A 21,164-nucleotide genomic window follows, 5' to 3' on the forward strand; every position below is an offset into this window, starting at 1 on the left:
AGTTGTATTCTGTGGATACAGTAATATTTATAACAGAGTTCTCAGTGTTATGGAACCCTTCTAGAAGCAGTGTTTAATTTATTTACTGAAAATCTGCAGAGTTCATTGCAGGTTAATACATAGTTTGAAGAATGAGTATTTTGTGTTGTAACAAATAATGTAGCAGTTTGGGATGAATGAGAATCCACAACTACAGTACAATGTGTGTATGTGCAGCTTGTATGGTGTGGAGCTCAGTTACATCTGCCTTGAATAACAAACTTAAACCCCATATTGTCTGACGGATGACTATCACCCTGCAACAGACTCTTACTCAAAATTGCATTACATTATACTGTACCCTTATGAATCCCCACTCTACACACAGAATGATGACTCCTAAATTCAACCAAAATCATTTGCAAACTTAAAATTTTGAACCACAAAGAAAAAAACAAGTACAATAGGGAAAATTTGCTTTCATGACTGGCTAATAATGCTGTTTTAGTCACTAAATGTTCTACCATGGATAAACCACACATAAATTTTGTTTGTATGTAGTATAAATATGTGGCATAACGTTTTTTTCTTTTACAAGTTATAGTTATCCAGTAAGAAAGATAAAAAAGGGCACAATGTTTCCATCACTGGTGCAATCATTCTCAAGTACACAAGTGTTAAAGATAAAAAGACATTTAGTGTTCAAATCAACATCAATAATAAATAAGATATACAAACATCAAAATGCTTGTAATTGTTTATTTTATTAAGGTCTTTGTACATCAGTATTGTTGTAAATGGATCTTTTTTTGATTGTTGTTGTTAAATGATACAGCCTCTTGGACAACCACTGATTGAAGTCAGATTGTTCTTCCAATATCCTGGAAATTTTTTTAACATTTAGCCCTGCAGTGGAACTATTCAAAGGTTATATCAAAAAACTGAAAATAATATCCAGAAAAGTGGACAGGAATGTTAAATTTCTCAACAATGGATTGAATTTGTTTATTGTATTTCATGTAAAGTTATTAAAGCAATGTATGCATTGTCCATGCATAATTTTCAAGTGACAAAAAAGACAGCTAGTCAACATTTTTGCTATTTATTGTCAGACAGAATAGTGGATTTGACTCTCACTCTTGCAGCACACCCATGACATGTTTTGTCTTGCAGTAAGGAAACTTCCAGCTCCACAGTTTATCAAGGTTGAGAACAGTCTAGCAAGCTGTAGAAATGTTACATAACTGCTTTAATAGTTTGATAGTCTCTGAATTTTGAAACCATTCAGAAATATTTGATTGCTATATTGTCCAGTTTTAATTCAACTTATACTAATCTGTAGATAAATTTAAATTAAAAAGTAATTCAGTTTTGTATTTTAAAAAATTGTAAACTAGAGGTAGTTATTACTTGATATGAACTGTTGGTTTTAACCTGTGATAAATCCAAATCTGGATAGAAAATTAATTTCTACTGTGTATTCAACGTTAATGGTTGTATAACTTGAAGTTTTTCAATAGTAGTTAGTTTATTCTAATAAAAAGTCCCAAGAGAGTGAAAAAGAGGAAGTAGTTTAATGTTAATGTAACAGTAACATCAAATGAGGTACATTGTTATCCCATTATAAAATTCATTGAAGAAATAATATTATAATTTGAAATGTCCATGTATTACAAAATATATTAAAATAACTTAGTATATTTTTACAAAAAGTGGGACTTGCTAACAGTAATGATTTTAATTAACACTAGACAGGGGTGTTGATGCAAGATGTGCTGGTCCTTTACCAAGTTGTTGTCCTTTTGGATTCATTGGCACAAATCCACAGTTCTCTATGGGTATTCCATGCTGTTTAAGTTTGGCTTCATAAGTTCTGATCAAGTCATTATGTGCCTAATATAACAAAGAACCTGATAAGTATGAATGTATTGTAGGAAATCAACTGTTACACTAATACATAGAAAACAAGATAATTTCCAGTCTTTGATATGATAGTTTTCTGCAGTAGAGTATATACAAGTTCTCAACAAAAGTGTCAAATCTACTAGTTCCTATACCTTCAGATGCTTCACTCCTTACTGAATAAAATATATGTCCATGTTACATGCTTAACCACTGTTATGACAATCATACAATAAACTTGTTATACTTGGGAACCAATACCTAAAAGTCCACATATCACAACTAGACAAATATAGAGAAAATACTCTCAGAAGGTAGGCTTTTCTTCTTCAGCAAAGTTTGTTTGTTTCTGAATTTTATGCATGTTGAAATGGCTATTCCTAATATTTGCAAGTTTCGTATTAGAGGAAAGAAAGCAGCTTACCAGCACTGAGTTCCAACTCTTGTCTGACTGATTAGTAAAATTTGAATGTCACTATCACTATATACCTACAACCTGAAACTCTAATATTTCACAGCAGTGGGTCACAAACCACGAATCCTTAAATTCACAAGAACCACCAAGCCGTGCCTGGCCCACTTTTCATGGATGAACTATTTAATGAGCTAGTAATTTTTGATGGCATCATTAGTATGTGTGGTAGTTCACAATGACAACATAAGCCTTATTTTTCAAAAAGGAATGTTGCAGTAGTTTCTACAGATAATAAATGTGAATAAAGTGTATACACAGCTAAGAAGAAAATTGGTTTGGTTTGTTTTGAATTTTCACACAAAGCTACACAAGGGCTATCTGCACTAGCCATCCCTAATAGCGTAAGATAGAGGGAAGGCAGCTAGTCATCACCACCCACTGCCAACTCTTGGGCTACTCTTTTTACCAAGGAATAGTTGGATTGACTGTCACATTATAATGCTCACACGACTGAAAGGGCAAGCATGTTTGATACAACAGGGATTCGAACCCATGTTCCCTCATATTACGAGTCAAGTGCCTTAACCACCTGGCCATGCTAGGCCCTAAGAAGAATAATTAATGAAGCAGTGGAAAACATGACATTTTTAATGGTCATGTGACCTAGGTAATACTAAAATTGTTAAAATTACACAGGATAAAGAAAGAAAGTATATAATGATTCAAAATGAAGTGAGGACTCAAAATTATTTTGGAGTTTTCTGATTTATTTTATGTTCAACTGCAAACAAAATTCATATTATCTCTTAAAAATTATTATCTGATTTAAGATAATTACCCCATTACCTTTCACAGTCATTTAAACAGATTAAAGATCAAGGTAAATGTCTGCAAGGTTAATATGATTTAAACAATAAACATTACCTTGTATGCTCTTGCAAGGTCATACTGGAGATCCTTAATGGCTGAATTTTTGTCAGTAAGAATATCCTAATGTGGGGAAAAAAAGAATAACTTAAAAATGCAAATTTTTATTTTGCATTTAACCAAAACAGTGTTTTATACAAAAATGATACACTTGTACAGATTTTGTTATTTATCTTTTCTTTATAGTAAGAAATAGAACAGTAAATATAATATTATCACAAACATATGTTCCATAGGTAAAATTAAGCAGTAGCAAAACAAATTGTAACAAATCTATGTTTTAATACAAAATTAATCAGGAAACACTATCACAGATATATTCCTCACTTCATAAGTAAGCAAGGAACAAACCTATACTCATGTACTTCATTCAAAATGGAATCACATCTGCTCTCTTTTATCAACATAAGTGTGTGTAAATAGATCTAGAGTGATAGTAAACATTTCAGGATTTCAGTGAAAACATGTGAATGTTTCCATAACATACAGAGTGACAGTTTAACTAGAAGCTACTGGGACACAACAAGTCATTGCAAAGTGGCAAAATGTTTATAAAATGCAGGAAATAAGGCAATATTCCAGATTGGCATTACAGTTGGCTGGATACCTGGGAAATTATTGTTTGCATTGCTGAATGGAGCTAACAACAAATGGAATCAACTACACACCTATTGAAAATGCAGATTATCAGAAAAAGTTATAACTTTCCTATACTGAAAATGTATTAAAATGGAGACTTACCCCATTTTACAAGATTAGCTATTCTCATTCAGTGTTGCCCTTTATGTGCAAATATTTTCTGTATGCATGCCACAAGCCTTGTTCTCTCTCCCTTTTGGAATTAGCATATTCCAATGTGGCTCTAATGCAAGTCCTCATGCATCATCCAATGCTCACGTGATGCACGCGAGTCCCTCTAAACTTATCTACCAAACCTTCACTTCAAAATTTGGCAGAAGATGTGAACATCAGAGAAGTGGAGAGGAAGGGTGGAAATAACAGTATAGGAAGATTATAACTTTCAATGCAATACTTGCCTCTTTCTCAAGATTAGCTAGTACCCCACGTTGAGAAGAAGGAGGGCCAGTACAAGGGAATAACAAAAGCATCTGAAGGATACCCTAGACCAGGAGAGAAAAAGCAGACCATATCATGTCATTAACTTGAGGCATGACAAGGACAAGTAGTCATCTCCTTTGATTTATCCATGCAGTTCATTGATGATACAGCCTGGAATAGATGTGTTTATGAAGCAATGATCACAAGGTAGATAACCTTCACAGAAGGGAGGGAACAGAGGAAGAGGGACAACTGGTAAGAGGAATAGACACTAGAGTCTTGAAAACCAAGATTGTGCTGGCCAATAGAATGCAATCAGTAGGACCTGACAAGGAGTGGAGTATACCAGCAAAATCATCTATGAAGCAGTTGGATGGGAGGAAACACATAAGGCAGAGACAGCCAGAGTCTGGATACAAGATACAAGTGACCAAAAGAGGACCATTACAAATGCATCTGATTGGGTTGAATTTCCTCAAAAATTGAAGAACTACTCCATAGGAGAAATTTGACCCAGGCATGAAAGACATTCTATGATTGAATTGAAAGCACCCATGAAATTACATGCAATAAGATGAATTGATGTGCACAGGCCCAGTATAGGAGATCAAAAGCCTGAAAACAGAGATCTCCAGGCCAGGGTGCCCCTTTGTGGTTGATCAAAGCCACTATAGCATTGCCTGAAAGAATCACCACCAGATGGTGATAGGCAAGAGAAAGGAAGAAATGCAATACCCTACACACTGTTAAAAGTTTGAGAAAATCAATAAACAATACAGTCTTGTCTTCAAACCAACAGCCCAAAGTTCAAGTTCTGTGGCAATAACAGAATCCCACACAAGATTCCATCATGAGCAGTAAGCAACTAAGCTGAGACAGCACAATGAACTAAAAGGTTTGTTGAACACAAACGTAAAGGAGAAGGTAGAGTGCAAATAATGTTAGTGTTGAAGAAAACTCTCAAATGCACAGAGATTGGGTAGGTTGAAGTAATAACCTCTCCAATGTAAAAAAACAGATCCATGAGCTGCCAGAAAGAAGTTGGTGACTATGAGAGGTCTACCCCTGCTTGTAATGAGCTAAAAGGAACCATATGTCCATGTAATAATGGACTCACAGCTCCAAAGCCTAAAAATGGTCAGCAAAAGCTTGTACAATGTGACAAAATACCTATGAAGCCGAAGAAAGTCTGAAGGGAGTGCCAAAAGTAGATAAGCCATTTCAAGATAGACAAACCACAAAGAAGGTTGAAATTGAAGTGCAAACAGGTTGTGGATATATGTAATAGAGACATTTATTCTCGGCACCTACCACCAGGTGAAAACTTCCATCTCGGGGTGAAAAAAGACTAAATTGTGAACTTGGGAAGTGCTGTGAAGCAGTTGAGGTGAGAAATCAATGGCCAACTGTCAATCTCCAATTGTTGTAGAGACAATGAAGAAACAGGACAAAAAAATGTCAGACTGACATTACTTACAGTTAGATATTGTCAGGAACTGGAGCAAATACATGAAGCCTCAAAAAAGGAGAAAGACATATCAAAACCAAGTCTCTATCTAGAAGGTCTCTATAACAATGAAACCACATATGTGAGATTAGAGTTGAGGATGAAATATGGGCTAAAGTAGAGGAGAGAAAGTGAAGAGTATTGGTAAAAATTCCTCAGATATACACCAGAGAAGGGTATGTGCAAGATTAACAGTATGCACCTCCCAAGGAAATATTAAAAAAAAACAACTGCTGATCAAAAAAACATATAGTTTACCCAATAGTAAGAAAGGATGAACTGATCAGAAGTTCTGGGGAGGTGTGTGAGACAAGCTAATCTCCTCACAGAAATGAGAGGTTAAGAAAACAGTAATAACCCAAATATCAGAGAAGAAAGAAAAACTAAAGGTGAAAAAATGGTACATGTTAAACAGAGGACAAGACAAAAAGAATAAAACACAAACCTGAGACAGAAATCAGGCCTAGGAGAAGCATACTCAGGTTGAGAACTGAACAACTAGCAAACTTTAGAGGTAGAAAAAGATGAACAAAGTCCTATTCAGCCAGCTTCAGTAGGAGCAATTTCATCCTGTATCCACCTACCTCCTGATGACAACAGCAGATAAATCCATTGTCAGGTCACCCACACCTGAGGCTTGTGAGAAATGCTAGTCACTGTTGTAACCCTCAAAGTGGTAAAGTGAACTTCAGAATGCATTGCACAGAAAAGTTTCACAAAACTAGAGTACAGAAATAAAGCTACATGAATTAACTAATAAATACAAAAAACAGAATCTGGTCAAATAAATCAAATAATATTTAAAATGAACCACTTCATGATGGAAACAAAGCCAATACATAAACAGTAGGATATCTGAACTCAAACACTGTCCAACGACAGGTAAAGGTTCAGTACAGCAGTGTAAAGGAAGTCACATGCATCACATGAGTATGCTATGCTACTATTGGTTGATTTAGGATGCATAATAATTTGCATGAGAGACATGTTGGAATATACCAATTCCAATGAGGGGGGCAGTGGAAAGGCTTGCAGCATACCTAAAGAAAAACGTTCACATGTAAATGGCAACACTAAATGCAAATAGGTAATTCTTGTGAGAAGAGATAAGCACTTAGGCTGAACTTTATGTCACATGCCCAGTGATGTATATTCCTCTAGCCTATCAAAACAAAACAACTCATCTTCAGTGGCATCAGGAATACACAGAATGACCATGGGAATAAATGTCTTGTTTTCAGATAAATGATACACACACTAGTTAGATATAAAACATATCCAGTGCCTGAGTCTGGATCCATCTCTGAAATTATGAAGAAAAGAAAATCATACGATGGTAGCAGCACAGTAAGAAGAACCAGTATTGGAGGCCACACTTAACACTTACCAATAAACATGTCATATAACAGAGGAATGCAGTTTAACTCATATATAGCATTGCCATATAGAGACAGACTTGGTTATAACTTTTTTTTAATGGGTAATTAGGTCACCTTTACCATGCTCATCTGGATATAAAATTCATGAACTGAAAGAAAATAAACTGGCCAGGATATTCAACTGACTTGAATCCAACTGAACATCAACAGGGTACTCTGATAGCACATGATTCACCTTCATGCAATATTTATTCACTCATTATAAGCATTCCATACTGAGGTAAAATTTCAGTAGTTTCTGAGGTAATTAATCATACATGTCATTACATAAAGTTTCTGATCATAACTTTCACAGCAAAGCCTTTAGATTCAAATGTATATTTCTGGGTATAAACATCAACATAATTCTGTAAATAACACCACCATTAACAGCTGAATCACCCTAACATTTTAAAAAACTCATTCCAGTTTGGGAAGATTATAAAAGGAACTAAAATAACCACATAATGAGCATCCAAAATATTCTATAATTTATTATCCCTATAAATATTATAAAAATTTTTAGATTGATAGAGCTGTAAAAACATGCATCTAACTGTCAATCTACTAAAAACTTAGATACTAGTTCACTCTTGTCATAAATACACAACCAACAACAAGACTTACATATTAGTTTACTATTATCACAAGTACACTATCAAAAACACAGACTTAGATATCAGCTTACTGTCATCATAAGTACGCTATAGACAACAAGACATAGATATCAGCTTACGGTTACCATAAGTACACTATTGACAACAAAACATAGATATCAGCTTACGGTTACCATAAGTACACTATTGACAACAAAACATAGATATCAGCTTACGGTTACCATAAGTACACTATTGACAACAAAACATAGATATCAGCTCACTGTTACCATAAGTACAATATAAGCAGCAAAAAATAACCATGAGCTTACACTTATCATAAGTACACTATCAACAACAAGATACAGATATCAGCTTACTGTTATCATAAGCACACTATAAACAATAAAACTTACATATCAGGTTACTGTTAACGTATGCACACCATAAACAACAAGACATAACCATGAGCTTACACTTATCATAAGTAGACTATCAACAACAAGACATAGATATCAGTTTACTGTTATCATAAGTAAACTATCACTACCAATAATTAGGTATCAGCTCACATTTATTATAAGTACTCTATCAACAAGACAAAACCAACAACTTACTCTTATACCCTTATCATAAGTATATTATAAACAACAAGACATAGATATCAGCTCACTCTTATCATAAGTACACTATCAACAACAAAACTTTGCCATCAGCTTACACATATCATAAGTACACTATCAACAGTAATACTTAGATACCAGCTCACTCTTATTATAAGTATACGATAAAGAACAAGACTTATCAGCCTAATTTTATCATAAGTACACTAAAAACAAGATTTATCATTCAACTTACTCTTATTATAAGTACAGTATCAAAAACAAGGCTTAGCCATCAACTTACTGTTATCACAAGTACACTATAAACAAGAATACTTCGCCATCGACTTACTGTTATTATAAATACACCATAAGTAACAAAACTTAGATATCAGCTTAGTATTATCATAAGTACACTATCAACAAGGCTTATCCATCAGCTTACTTTTATCAACTTGGAAAAGACAGACTCTGAATTTCAATATTATTTCTGTACATAGTGTTAACCCTAACAATTTCTGCTTAAATATTTTCAGCTATTTTTCAGTTATATTTGGTGTGTTACATTACTCTAACGACAAAGTGACATTTACTACAACATGCCTTTCTTCTTAACACTATTAATTACAAACTATTTCCCATTTCTATTAATACATTGAATGACAGTTCTATATAAAATCTCTTGCTTTGATAATTTTTCTCAGACATTACACAGTCACCTGTATAAAACTACAACAAACAATAATAGACTAATTCAGAATAATATAAACATTGAAAAGATTCCCAATGAAATAGTACTTATAGAAAACAAGAAATCTGAAAGCCCCAACTACCTCAAACTTCCTTGGGATCATTGCTAAAGCAGTTGGTTCTAGGCTTGACGATGCCAACATCTCACTCAGCTGAGCTTCTTTCTTTTCAAGAAGTTCTTCAATTGATGAAAGTTGCTTTTCCAAAAGTAAATTTTTCAGACTAGCTTTTTGCTGAACATCATGAATTGCTGAAACAAATTTTTTGTAGAGTGTGTCTCTTTCCTCTTCTACCTGCTCAAAAAATAACCAACACTTATGTTTACAATAAATATATTTTTACTGATAGGTTATAAGTTGTTAATCTCACATCATTAATAAAAACCTCTGAGTGAGAGCATTACAACAGATAAACCAAACTATGAGACCTTTCATTAAATGTTATAGCTGTTCAGATTGGCTGGAATATGAAGAACACAGCAATGCTTCAGCTGATTTTTATAATAGCAAACTACATGAAAAATGTTATAATGGATATATTGAAAGTGTAGTTGCTCATAAATTATAAGTGAGTCACAATAAATCAGAAAAGAGGTATATATTTCTTAACACAACATAATTATTATTTTCAGAAGATCCACCAAGCTAGTCCTCTTCATATCCCAGATAAGATGATTTCTAATAATCTTTCTATCTTTCAAAACCCACATCAAAACTTATAAAAATGTATTTCATGAGTATTTTTCTATTACACACAAAAATATATTTCACTACTTTTTTCTAATAGACATAAAAATATTTTACTGTAATTTTTACAACAGCTATAAACATTTATTTTGCTACTATTTTTCAAAGGCAATAAACATTTATTTCACTATTTTCACACTAGCTACAAACATTTATTTTGCTACTATTTTTACACTAGTTAGATACATCTATTTCACTACTATTCTTACAGTAGCTATAAACATTTATCTTACTACTATTTTTACACTAGCTATAAATGTATATTTTGCTTCCATTTTTCACTATCTATAAACATTTATTTTCCTTTTTTTTTTTCTACTTACTATAAACATTTATTTTGCTTCTGTTTTTTATAATACCTATAAACATTTGTTTTGCTACTGGTTTTACACTAGCTATAAACATTTGTTTTGCTATTGGTTTTACACTAGCTATAAACATTTGTTTTGCTACTATTTTTACACTAGCTATAAACATTTGTTTTGCTACTATTTTTACACTAGCTATAAACATTTGTTTTGCTACTGGTTTTACACTAGCTATAAACATTTGTTTTGCTACTATTTTTACACTAGCTATAAACATTTGTTTTGCTACTAGTTTTACACTAGCTATAAACATTTGTTTTGCTACTAGTTTTACACTAGCTATAAACATTTGTTTTGCTACTAGTTTTACACTAGCTATAAACATTTGTTTTGCTTCTGTTTTTTATAATACCTATAAACATTTGTTTTGCTACTAGTTTTACACTAGCTATAAACATTTGTTTTGCTACTAGTTTTACACTAGCTATAAACATTTGTTTTGCTACTATTTTTACACTAGCTATAAACATTTGTTTTGCTACTAGTTTTACACTAGCTATAAACATTTGTTTTGCTACTATTTTTACACTAGCTATAAACATTTGTTTTGCTACTATTTTTACACTAGCTATAAACATTTGTTTTGCTACTGGTTTTACACTAGCTATAAACATTTGTTTTGCTACTAGTTTTACACTAGCTATAAACATTTGTTTTGCTACTAGTTTTACACTAGCTATAAACATTTGTTTTGCTACTATTTTTACACTAGCTATAAACATTTGTTTTGCTACTAGTTTTACACTAGCTATAAATATTTGTTTTGCTACTAGTTTTACACTAGCTATAAACATTTGTTTTGCTACTAGTTTTACACTAGCTATAAATATTTGTTTTGCTACTAGTTTTACACTAGCTATTAACATTTGTTTTGCTAATAGTTTTACACTAGCTATTAACATTTGTTTTGCTACTAGTTTTACACTGGATATAAACATTTGTTTTGCTACTATTTTTACACTAGCTATAAACATTTGTTTTGCTAATAGTTTTACACTAGCTATAAACATTTGTTTTGCTACTAGTTTTACACTAGCTATAAACATTTGTTTTGCTACTAGTTTTACACTAGCTATAAACATTTGTTTTGCTACTAGTTTTACACGAGCTATAAACATTTGTTTTGCTACTAGTTTTACACTAGCTATAAACATTTGTTTTGCTACTGGTTTTACACTAGCTATAAACATTTGTTTTGCTACTGGTTTTACACTAGCTATAAACATTTGTTTTGCTACTAGTTTTACACTAGCTATAAACATTTGTTTTGCTACTAGTTTTAAACTAGCTATAAACATTTGTTTTGCTACTGGTTTTACACTAGCTATAAACATTTGTTTTGCTACTGGTTTTACACTAGCTATAAACATTTGTTTTGCTACTGGTTTTACACTAGCTATAAACATTTGTTTTGCTACTGGTTTTACACTAGCTATAAACATTTGTTTTGCTACTGGTTTTACACTAGCTATAAACATTTGTTTTGCTACTAGTTTTACACTAGCTATAAACATTTGTTTTGCTACTAGTTTTACACTAGCTATAAACATTTGTTTTGCTACTGGTTTTACACTAGCTATAAACATTTGTTTTGCTACTGGTTTTACACTAGCTATAAACATTTGTTTTGCTACTAGTTTTACACTAGCTATAAACATTTGTTTTGCTACTAGTTTTACACTAGCTATAAACATTTGTTTTGCTACTAGTTTTACACTAGCTATAAACATTTGTTTTGCTACTAGTTTTACACTAGCTATAAACATTTGTTTTGCTACTGGTTTTACACTAGCTATAAACATTTCTTTTGCTACTAGTTTTACACTAGCTACAAACATTTATTTTGCTACTAGTTTTACACTAGCTACAAACATTTATTTTGCTACTAGTTTTACACTAGCTATAAACATTTGTTTTGCTACTGGTTTTACACTAGCTATAAACATTTGTTTTGCTACTATTTTTACACTAGCTATAAACATTTGTTTTGCTACTAGTTTTACACTAGCTATAAACATTTGTTTTGCTACTAGTTTTACACTAGCTATAAACATTTGTTTTGCTACTGGTTTTACACTAGCTATAAACATTTGTTTTGCTACTATTTTTACACTAGCTATAAACATTTGTTTTGCTACTAGTTTTACACTAGCTATAAACATTTGTTTTGCTACTAGTTTTACACTAGCTACAAACATTTGTTTTGCTACTAGTTTTACACTAGCTACAAACATTTGTTTTGCTACTGGTTTTACACTAGCTATAAACATTTGTTTTGCTACTGGTTTTACACTAGCTATAAACATTTGTTTTGCTACTGGTTTTTACACTAGCTATAAACATTTGTTTTGCTACTAGTTTTACACTAGCTATAAACATTTGTTTTGCTACTAGTTTTACACTAGCTATAAACATTTGTTTTGCTACTAGTTTTACACTAGCTATAAACATTTGTTTTGCTACTAGTTTTACACTAGCTATAAACATTTGTTTTGCTACTAGTTTTACACTAGCTATAAACATTTGTTTTGCTACTAGTTTTACACTAGCTATAAACATTTGTTTTGCTACTATTTTTACACTAGCTATAAACATTTGTTTTGCTACTGGTTTTACACTAGCTATAAACATTTGTTTTGCTACTGGTTTTACACTAGCTATAAACATTTGTTTTGCTACTGGTTTTACACTAGCTATAAACATTTGTTTTGCTACTGGTTTTACACTAGCTATAAACATTTGTTTTGCTACTGGTTTTACACTAGCTATAAACATTTGTTTTGCTACTGGTTTTACACTAGCTATAAACATTTGTTTTGCTACTAGTTTTACACTAGCTATAAACATTTGTTTTGCTACTAGTTTTACACTAGCTATAAACATTTGTTTTGCTACTGGTTTTACACTAGCTATAAACATTTGTTTTGCTACTAGTTTTACACTAGCTATAAACATTTGTTTTGCTACTAGTTTTACACTAGCTATAAACATTTGTTTTGCTACTGGTTTTACACTAGCTATAAACATTTGTTTTGCTACTAGTTTTACACTAGCTATAAACATTTGTTTTGCTACTAGTTTTACACTAGCTATAAACATTTGTTTTGCTACTAGTTTTACACTAGCTATAAACATTTGTTTTGCTACTATTTTTACACTAGCTATAAACATTTGTTTTGCTACTAGTTTTACACTAGCTATAAACATTTGTTTTGCTACTATTTTTACACTAGCTATAAACATTTGTTTTGCTACTAGTTTTACACTAGCTATAAATATTTGTTTTGCTACTAGTTTTACACTAGCTATTAACATTTGTTTTGCTAATAGTTTTACACTAGCTATAAACATTTGTTTTGCTACTAGTTTTACACTAGCTATAAACATTTGTTTTGCTACTGGTTTTACACTAGCTATAAACATTTGTTTTGCTACTGGTTTTACACTAGCTATAAACATTTGTTTTGCTACTAGTTTTACACTAGCTATAAACATTTATTTTGCTACTAGTTTTACACTAGCTATAAACATTTGTTTTGCTACTAGTTTTACACTAGCTATAAACATTTGTTTTGCTACTATTTTTACACTAGCTATGACCATTTGTTTTGCTACTAGTTTTACACTAGCTATAAACATTTATTTTGCTACTAGTTTTACACTAGCTATAAACATTTGTTTTGCTACTAGTTTTACACTAGCTATAAACATTTGTTTTGCTACTAGTTTTACACTAGCTAAAAAAATTTGTTTTGCTACTAGTTTTACACTAGCTATAAACATTTGTTTTGCTACTATTTTTACACTAGCTATAAACATTTGTTTTGCTACTAGTTTTACACTAGCTATAAACATTTGTTTTGCTACTAGTTTTACACTAGCTATAAACATTTGTTTTGCTACTAGTTTTACACTAGGTATAAACATTTGTTTTGCTACTAGTTTTACACTAGCTATAAATATTTGTTTTGCTACTAGTTTTACACTAGGTATAAACATTTGTTTTGCTACTAGTTTTACACTAGGTATAAACATTTGTTTTGCTACTAGTTTTACACTAGCTATAAACATTTGTTTTGCTACTAGTTTTACACTAGCTATAAACATTTGTTTTGCTACTAGTTTTACACTAGGTATAAACATTTGTTTTGCTACTAGTTTTACACTAGGTATAAATATTTATTTCACTATTTTTATACCAGCTGCAAACATTTATTTTACTTCTGTTTTTATACTAGCTATAAACATTTATTTTGGTTCTATTTTCATACTAACTATAAACATTTATCTTCCTTGTATTTTTACAGTACCTGTAAACATTTATTTTACTACTATTTTTACACTAACAATCAACATATATTTTGCTTCTATTCTTACAAGAATAAATAATATTTATGTTGGTTTTATTTTTACACTAGCTCTGTAGATTTATTTTACTACTCTATTTTTACACTAGCTATAACCATTTATTTTCCTTGTATTTTTTACTAGCTATAAACATTCATCTTACAACTATTTTACACTAGCTATAAGTATTTAATTTGCTTGTATTTTTCTACTACCTATAAACATTTATTTTTATCTATTTTTACACTGGCTATAAATATTTATTTCAATACTACTTTTACACTGGCTATAAACATTTTTTTCACTATTGTTTTTCTACTAGCTATAAACATTTATTTTACTACTATGTTTCTACTAGCTATAAACATTTATTTCACTACCATTTTTCTACTAACTATAAACATTTATTTCACTATTATATTTCTACTAGCTATAAACATTTATTTCACTTCTATTTTTCTACTAACTATAAACATTTATTTCACTACTATGTTTCTGCTAGCTATAACATTTATTTCACTATTATATTTGTACTATCTATAAACGTTTATTTCACTTCTATTTTTCTACTAACTATAAACATTTATTTCACTATTATATTTGTACTATCTATAAACGTTTATTTCACTACTATGTTTCTGCTAGCTATAAACATTTATTTCACTACTATTTTTCTTTGAGCTATAAACATTCATTCCAGTACTATTTTTATACTACCTATAAACATTTATTTTTTTTTCTACTTTTACACTAGCTATAAATATTTATTTCAATACTACTTTTACACTGGTTATAAACATTTTTTTCACTATTGTTTTTCTACTAGCTATAAACATTTATTTTACTGTTATGTTTCTACTAGCTATAAACATTTATTTCACTACTATTTTTCTCTGAGCTATAAACATTTATTCCAGTACTATGTTTCTACTAGCTATAAACATTTATTTCACTACTATTTTCTCTGAGCTATAAACATTTATTTCACTACTATTTTATTAATCAGTATAAACAATTATTTCACTGCAATGTTTCTACTAATTATAAACATTTATTAGAAAGGATTAGTAATCTCAGCCAGATCAATTTGATGGTAAAAGTTAAATAGTTTTTTTATTTTGCATAGGTTATAGGTATCAGGTTATAGGTATTTCTTTACAGAGTTTCAAGTTCAAAATCTGAATGAACGACACTTAGAATTATTAATCAAAGAAACTCTTAATCCACAAAAAGATACCTACTATTAACCATATTTAGTTTTTCAGTTCTCATACAGGTAACTGCATCAAAGGTAGCATGATGAAGTAATACTTCCATAATCCAATATACAAGACTGAAGATTTGTCCAAATGTGGATTATTTCACCACATCTGTTACAGGTGGTTCAATGCTACTATTCTTGTATTTGTTAAAATACCTAAAAACTTTTATGCCATATTAAAAACAGTAGTTTATGATTTAGAGAAATAAGCAATCAAAATGTGGTGAAAGTATTGTTTTTTGTTTTCAATGTTGAACACAGTAAACAAAGGAGATCTGGCATAAGAGGAAATTTTACTGATGTGCATTTTAACCTGAACCAGTGTTTGACAATGGTAGCACTAATATTGATACTTTTTATGAATAATTTCTTGATAATTCTAATAGGAAATTGCTATTAACAGTCACTAGGTTAAAACTGATAATTTACTGCTTGAGACATATGAAAAATCTCAAATGTGGAAATGGTAGTGATTTATGATGTTGAACCCATGTTAATTATTTTCCTGAGAGCTGGAGTTCAAATCCCAATTTAGATGGAACCTTGTTTCTAATTAATTTCAATACAATATGCCACCTTAAGATGTATTATATATATTACAGTTTAACATAAGCAAGCATTGCAAGAAGTGGTATAACTATTACTGGCTTTATTAGTTGTTTTGTTTTTAATATTACTCTTCTCCAGTATCAAAGTCAAAGTGCTTATATAGACTAACACAGTTTGTTCAGGGTTTAATCATGATAAAAATAAATAAATATCTATTTTTTGGGATAGTTTTATTAAATGATCTAAATATCATTGTATGTAAAGTATTTAACATTTTTAAACACATACTGAAGAAGCAGGAGCACATAGAAGTCTCTTTAGAAGGAAGAAGTCAAGACAAAGGAGAACACATAGTGATAGGTTTCCAAAAATAAACAATGTAAATGAATCCTCTTGTAACACAAAAAATTAAATGCTTTTAAGATACAAAAATAGAGAGAAAAATACTTTACTCATATGTCAAAGATAAATGCTTTACTTCTAATGAAAAGGTAATAGAAAAATGAAACTGCACACAGAAGACAAGCAAGAACATTACAAGAAGAAAGATAATAAAAGAAGGTCCAGAATTCTCATGACATAAATGAAGTTCTGGAACTATTCACCTAAGAAAATGTCAATTTATTTAACATAATAATGTCAAAACAAAACAGAGAAAGCTATGCACTAAATTTTATTAAACAAAACTAATAGAAAACATTATTTAGGGTTAAAGAATATTTTAGCATATGATGTTATCAAGTTAAAGAAAGACCATCTCTTGTGATTACTTGTAACTTTCAAGAAACCTGTTTATATCATTTATCTGGAAATGCAAGGTTAAGTTAGGGCTAATGCTGACTAGAAAGTGGCCAAACAGAAGGGACATTAAAAACAGATGTATATTTTAAGAGAAATACCATATGTTTAATTGCATTATAAAATATTTACATTTTGATTTATTTATTGTGTAATTTAAAACATATAATAATTTATTACCTTTCTAAATCTTTGTTCAAGCACTTCTTTCTCCCACATTGATTCTTTAAAATCTTCATTCACCTTTCTAAGGCGAGTTTTGGTATTCTGAACATGTTAGAAAGGAGACAATGTTTACAGCTGTGCATAGCTTTATAATTAATCTGGACAAAAAGAGAAAGTATTTTAAAAATAGCTGTAAAACATGATATCATTGATAACTTGTACATCAGATGTATTTTTACCCTGTTACTTTCAATAATACTAATTTCTCAAACTTAGCTCTGTAAACAATTCAACTAGCTCTCAATTCTTGGTTTAGGAGCCAAACAACTGAATTAAATGTACAACATTTGATATTGAATTTTGACAAGTGTGAGTTTACAGCATTTTATAATGAATTTTGAAATGTGTGTAAGTTTAAAGCAGTTGATAATCAGTTCTAACAAGTGTGTAAGTTTGCAGCAGTTTGTAATGAATTTTGACAAGTGTGTAAGAAGGGGCAGTAATTATGGAGGTCAGTATCTATCTGAAATACATTTTGAGCTGAGGAAAGTGTTAACTTCATAAACACTAACCTCTCAGCAGCTAAACTCTTACATTAAAAATATGGTGAAGAAACCAGCACATATAAATAACCGAGTTTTCCTTTTCTGTTACAATATTCTTAAAAAGTGAAAACTCAGAGGCCAAATTACTTCCAAGGTGGGCAAATGGGCAAAATACAGCAAGGATACTCATCTAATACAAGTGTTAGAGCAGTAATGTGTTGCAAGGGAGGGAATAATGTAAAATTGATCAGAGAAGTAGCAAGTTTATGTGGCTATGGCAACATGTGCACAGATGAATCATCTCAGACCTGCATCCCAAGACTGGTTACAAAACAGGAGTAGTCCAGTTCTTAGTGTAGGGAATGGCCTGTATAACACCTCCAGGAAAACACCCCTGCCCTACTTCCAATATGCCCAAGCCGGGAAAAGAAATTCAAGGGGTAGAAGCACCAGAAAAAAAAGAGGAAGAATTTCAAACAAGTTTTTCCTGAATGTGTAGAGTTTTTTATAAAATGATTTGAAAAGTACTTATTTGAACACTTTTAATTAACTTTTAACAACAATCAGTAAGTAGTCAGAAGTATCACTTTTCATCTCCAGATTATAATTTTGACACTGAGACCTGTGAATGCAACTGTATTCTACTATGATACTTACTGCTAAGGATGCTTTGTCTTTCTCATATGATACTTACTGCTAAGGATGCTTTGTCTTTCTCATATGATACTAACTGTCGCTTCAATTCTTGCACTTCCTCTTTAGCTCTCTGAAGAGGTTCTGACAATCTACGATTTTCAGTGGTTATCTCTTGCATTTGCCTTTCTAATCTTTCTTCTTTCTTCTTCATGTTTTCAAGTTGCTCCTTTGTTTTATTATGTATTTTGAAAAAAATATGAAATAGAAAACATTTTCTGTTAACAACAATAAAATCTTTGATTATTAAAAAATACACACTTAAACATAAGACCATTTCCAGAAAAATATATAACAAAAATGTATGGTTTGTGGCTATCAAATAATGAGAAATTATTTTTGAGTTTCTACAATTATGTATGTCTGCTGAATTTAATCTAATATCAACTGCATTACAAATATTGATGTTACCTTTAAAGTATTGATTAGGGCAAGGTTGTTCAGGGTGATGTCATTGTAGTAATTCTTAATATCACTGAAAGCTTTGTCATGGTTCTTCATCAAGTTATTGATTTGTTGATTTTTTCTCTCTTCTATATCATGAATTTCAGATTTACGGCAAAGTTCTAATTCATCTTTTAGGGCTTTCATTTTCTTCTCATATTTATGTTCAATCTCCTTCGACTTGGATTCAAATTCATGTCTCAAGTTACTTATTTTCTCTGCTTGTTTCTAATAATAAGAAACCAATCAATTTTTTATAAATAAGGGATAAAATTCAAGCATCCAAGAAATATGTTGATTCTGTAAATAACTCAACCTCTTCTATCCATACAAAATTGAAAAAATCCAAGATATATATTCCTTTAAAAGACTAAGAGATTTCTTTAAACATTTAAAACAAAAATATAAACATCCAAATTATCTTTAACCTCAAGCTTGTTTAAAAATATATAAGAATATTAATAAAGAAAACTTTATTCATGACTCAGAAATGTCTTTTAAACATATGAAAGAAAAGTCTCAAGTCTTATGGAAAAACAAAACCATTGTATACTTTCATGCCTCATTTTAACCCCTAAAATTCTTCATTGTCAAATTCTATTAGTTCCTTAGTATGGAAACAAATATTGTAACATTACTTTCTTACAAAGAAAGAAAAGACTATAATGTTAACATAAGCTTCAGACCATTTTGTGTCACATCCCAATTACCAATTGTGTACCAAGTTGACAAAGCCCTGCTATTTGCTATGGAGCATAGGTGAGGAAAGTAAATGATAAGTGTAATATAAAGATTTCATACAGTGTAAAATTATCTCCAAATCTTACCTGTCTTAAAGAAACACAATACACAAGCTCCTTTATCATAAGAAAAACAATTAACATATCATTCCTAAAATGATAAAGAATACTGAAAATAATAGAATAATGATTTCATGTGAATACAGAAAATATTAATTGGTAAGCAAGATAAATCTGACAACACAAAGGCTGGATCATCAAGAATTCAGAATAAGCTAGTCAGGAAATATCCAGATCTAAAGTAGTTATTAGTCAGAACTATAGTAAATACACACTCAGGCACATTACCTTATCAAATGAGATGCAAGGTATTAAAAATTACATGGTGCGAGATAAATACAGTTGAAAACTAATATTTTTGAGATGAGCAACATAATAAAAGGGCAAATTCTATAATAGTGTAACAAATAGCACAGATAATAACTATTTACTAATAAGTTCTTTAATAGTTTAACAAATAGCACAGACAATGACTGTTCACTAATAAATTCTTTGATAGTTTAACCAAACAGCATACATAATGATTATTTACTAATAAATTCTATAACACTTTAACCAAACAGCAGAGATAATGACTGTTTACTAATAAATTCTATAATAGTTTAAACAAACAGCATACATCATGATTCTAACTAATAAATTCTAAAACAGTTTAACCAAACAGCATACATAATGAATGTTATTAATAAATTCTATAACAGTTTACCAAAACAGCATACATAATGATTGTTTACTAATATTTATTATAACAGCTTAACCAAACAGCACACATAATGATTGTTTACTAATAAATTCTATAAGAATCTGTGATGACGAGAAAACCCACTTGTAGAGATAATTCTATAAAAGTTTAACCAAACTGCAGACATAATGATTGTTACTAATAAATTCTATAATATTTCAATCAAACAGCATACCTAATAAGTGTTACAAATAAATTCTATAATAGTTTACCAAAACAGCATATATAATGATTCATTACTTATAAATTCTATAATAGTTTAACCAAACAGTATCGATAACCATTGTTTACTAATAAATTCTATAATAGTTTAACCAAAGAGAATACATAATGATTGCTACTGATAAATTCTATAATAGTTTAACCAAACAGCATACATAATGAATGTTATTAATAAATTCTAAAATAGTTTAATCAAACAGCATACATAAAGACTGTTACTAATAAATTGTTTAGTAATTAAACCAAACAGCATACATGATTGTTAATAATAAATTCTGTAAGAATTTAACCAAAAAACATAGATAATCATTGGTACAAATAAATTATAT

The 21,164-nt window shown here is 30.4% G+C and overlaps 1 protein-coding gene across 2 annotated transcripts in view; it reads right to left on the reverse strand.

Annotated features, from left to right (window-relative positions):
- Positions 1-1,536: 1,536 nt before the first annotated feature.
- Positions 1,537-21,164, reverse strand: part of Gas8 (Growth arrest specific protein 8) — a 30,496-nt gene continuing 10,868 nt past the window's right edge. For both annotated transcript variants that reach the window (XM_076472320.1, XM_076472321.1), the window contains exons 5-10: positions 19,039-19,299; positions 18,629-18,796; positions 17,405-17,491; positions 9,239-9,448; positions 3,221-3,286; positions 1,537-1,872 (exon numbers count right to left, since the gene is read on the reverse strand). In XM_076472320.1, coding sequence (XP_076328435.1) covers positions 1,717-1,872; positions 3,221-3,286; positions 9,239-9,448; positions 17,405-17,491; positions 18,629-18,796; positions 19,039-19,299 — 948 coding nt within the window. In that variant the 3' untranslated portion in view covers positions 1,537-1,716. The remainder of the gene's footprint in view (positions 1,873-3,220; positions 3,287-9,238; positions 9,449-17,404; positions 17,492-18,628; positions 18,797-19,038; positions 19,300-21,164) is intronic.

The sequence above is a fragment of the Tachypleus tridentatus genome, chromosome 12, assembly GCF_004210375.1.
Source record: "Tachypleus tridentatus isolate NWPU-2018 chromosome 12, ASM421037v1, whole genome shotgun sequence".
Lineage (NCBI taxonomy): Eukaryota > Metazoa > Arthropoda > Merostomata > Xiphosura > Limulidae > Tachypleus > Tachypleus tridentatus.